Source organism: Monoraphidium neglectum (assembly GCF_000611645.1).
Source record: "Monoraphidium neglectum strain SAG 48.87 unplaced genomic scaffold scaffold03557, whole genome shotgun sequence".
NCBI classification, from domain to species: domain Eukaryota; kingdom Viridiplantae; phylum Chlorophyta; class Chlorophyceae; order Sphaeropleales; family Selenastraceae; genus Monoraphidium; species Monoraphidium neglectum.
This window is the reverse complement of record NW_014010072.1, coordinates 5,060-6,322: the sequence shown is the minus strand read 5'-3', so window position 1 is coordinate 6,322 and position 1,263 is coordinate 5,060. Positions and strand designations below refer to the sequence as shown.

Below are 1,263 nucleotides of genomic sequence, written 5' to 3'. Positions count from 1 at the left end.
GCCCCGCGCCGCGCCCGCCCCCGACGCCGACGCCGCCGACCCGGCCGCCGCGGGGGACGCCTCATCCTACGTGTTCACTCCCACCCACGACGACCTGGCGCAGGCAGCCCAGGCAGTTGCCGCCTCAATGCCCCAAACCTCTGACAGCTCAGCGCCCCCCACCGGCCTCCCCTCGGCCGTAACCGATACCGTCGCGGCGCCGACGGCCGACGGCGGCACCGTCGTCGTCACCCGCGACCCCGCGACCGGCGGGGCCGCCGCCGCGGCCGCGGAGCCGCCGCCGCCGCCGCCGCCGGCGTACACGGGCAGCAGGATCATCTTTTTGGACGCCTCGAACAACCAGCTGGTGGGCGTTTTTTTTTCCGCGCCCGGCGATGCCTCTGCGGCGCTCGCAGCTGCCTTGGCGTGTGTTGATCCGCAGGGATCAATCCCCTGGACTTGCGTGTCGGGCCGTTGCGAAGCCAGGAGCACGCGTGTGACGGAGCGCGCCGCCTTGCCGCGGCGGCGCGCAAGGGCCCCGCAAGGGCGCCCAGTCCCAAACCCCCCAAACCCCTATCCTCATCCACGCAGGAGGGCGGCGTGCCCCCCACCCTGTTCAACCTCGGAGTGTTCCACTACATAAAGGACACGCCCTGGTGAGCCACTCGCTCGCCTCGTTCCCGCGGCGGCCCCCTGGTGGCCCGGCCAAGGCCCCGTCAGTCAGACTCGAGCCGCAGCGGCGGAGGCGCGCCGGTCAAACCCTGCGGGATCGGGCCCGTGCAGCCCGGGCCCGACCGCATGCGCTGCTCGGTCACTCGGGACGCGCCCCTTCGAACCGCGCGCGGGCCGGCCGCCGGCCCTGTGCTGCGCCCGGCCTTCCGTGCCCTCACGCAGCCGGTTGGTTGGGTCTACTGTGATCTCGCCCCGATGCGGCCTAGACTGAACCCCAAAATCCGGATCTCATCATGTTGCAGGAACCAAGCGCCAATTCACGGGCTGGCCCTTGCCAACAATAGCATCTGGACTGAGCTGCCTGCATTCATGCTTGAGGCCATCGCCACCCCGGGTGAGCCCGCCGTTGCCGCCTGGGCATGCATGCGTTGAACGGCGGCCTATTTATCGCGCGTCAATAAAGACCGCTCAATGGGCAGCCGTCCAGGGTGGCCGGACCTGTCGCCGTCTGTCTGATTGGCCCTGGGGCACCGGGCCGGCGGACGCTGCACGCCCGGCGGCCTCGGCCCCGGCCCACGCCGCCGCCCGACTGGGCTGCCTCTGACCCCATGC

At 71.6% G+C, this 1,263-nt stretch overlaps 1 protein-coding gene across 1 annotated transcript; it reads left to right on the top strand.

Moving 5' to 3' along the window:
• Window positions 1–127: 127 nt before the first annotated feature.
• MNEG_12988 (hypothetical protein) lies at window positions 128–639 on the top strand (the record flags this gene model as incomplete). The annotated part of the gene is made up of 2 exons (XM_014038542.1): window positions 128–346; window positions 571–639. 2 exons carry the CDS (start codon window positions 128–130, stop codon window positions 637–639), a joined length of 288 nt encoding a protein of 95 aa, XP_013893996.1.
• Window positions 640–1,263: the final 624 nt, after the last annotated feature.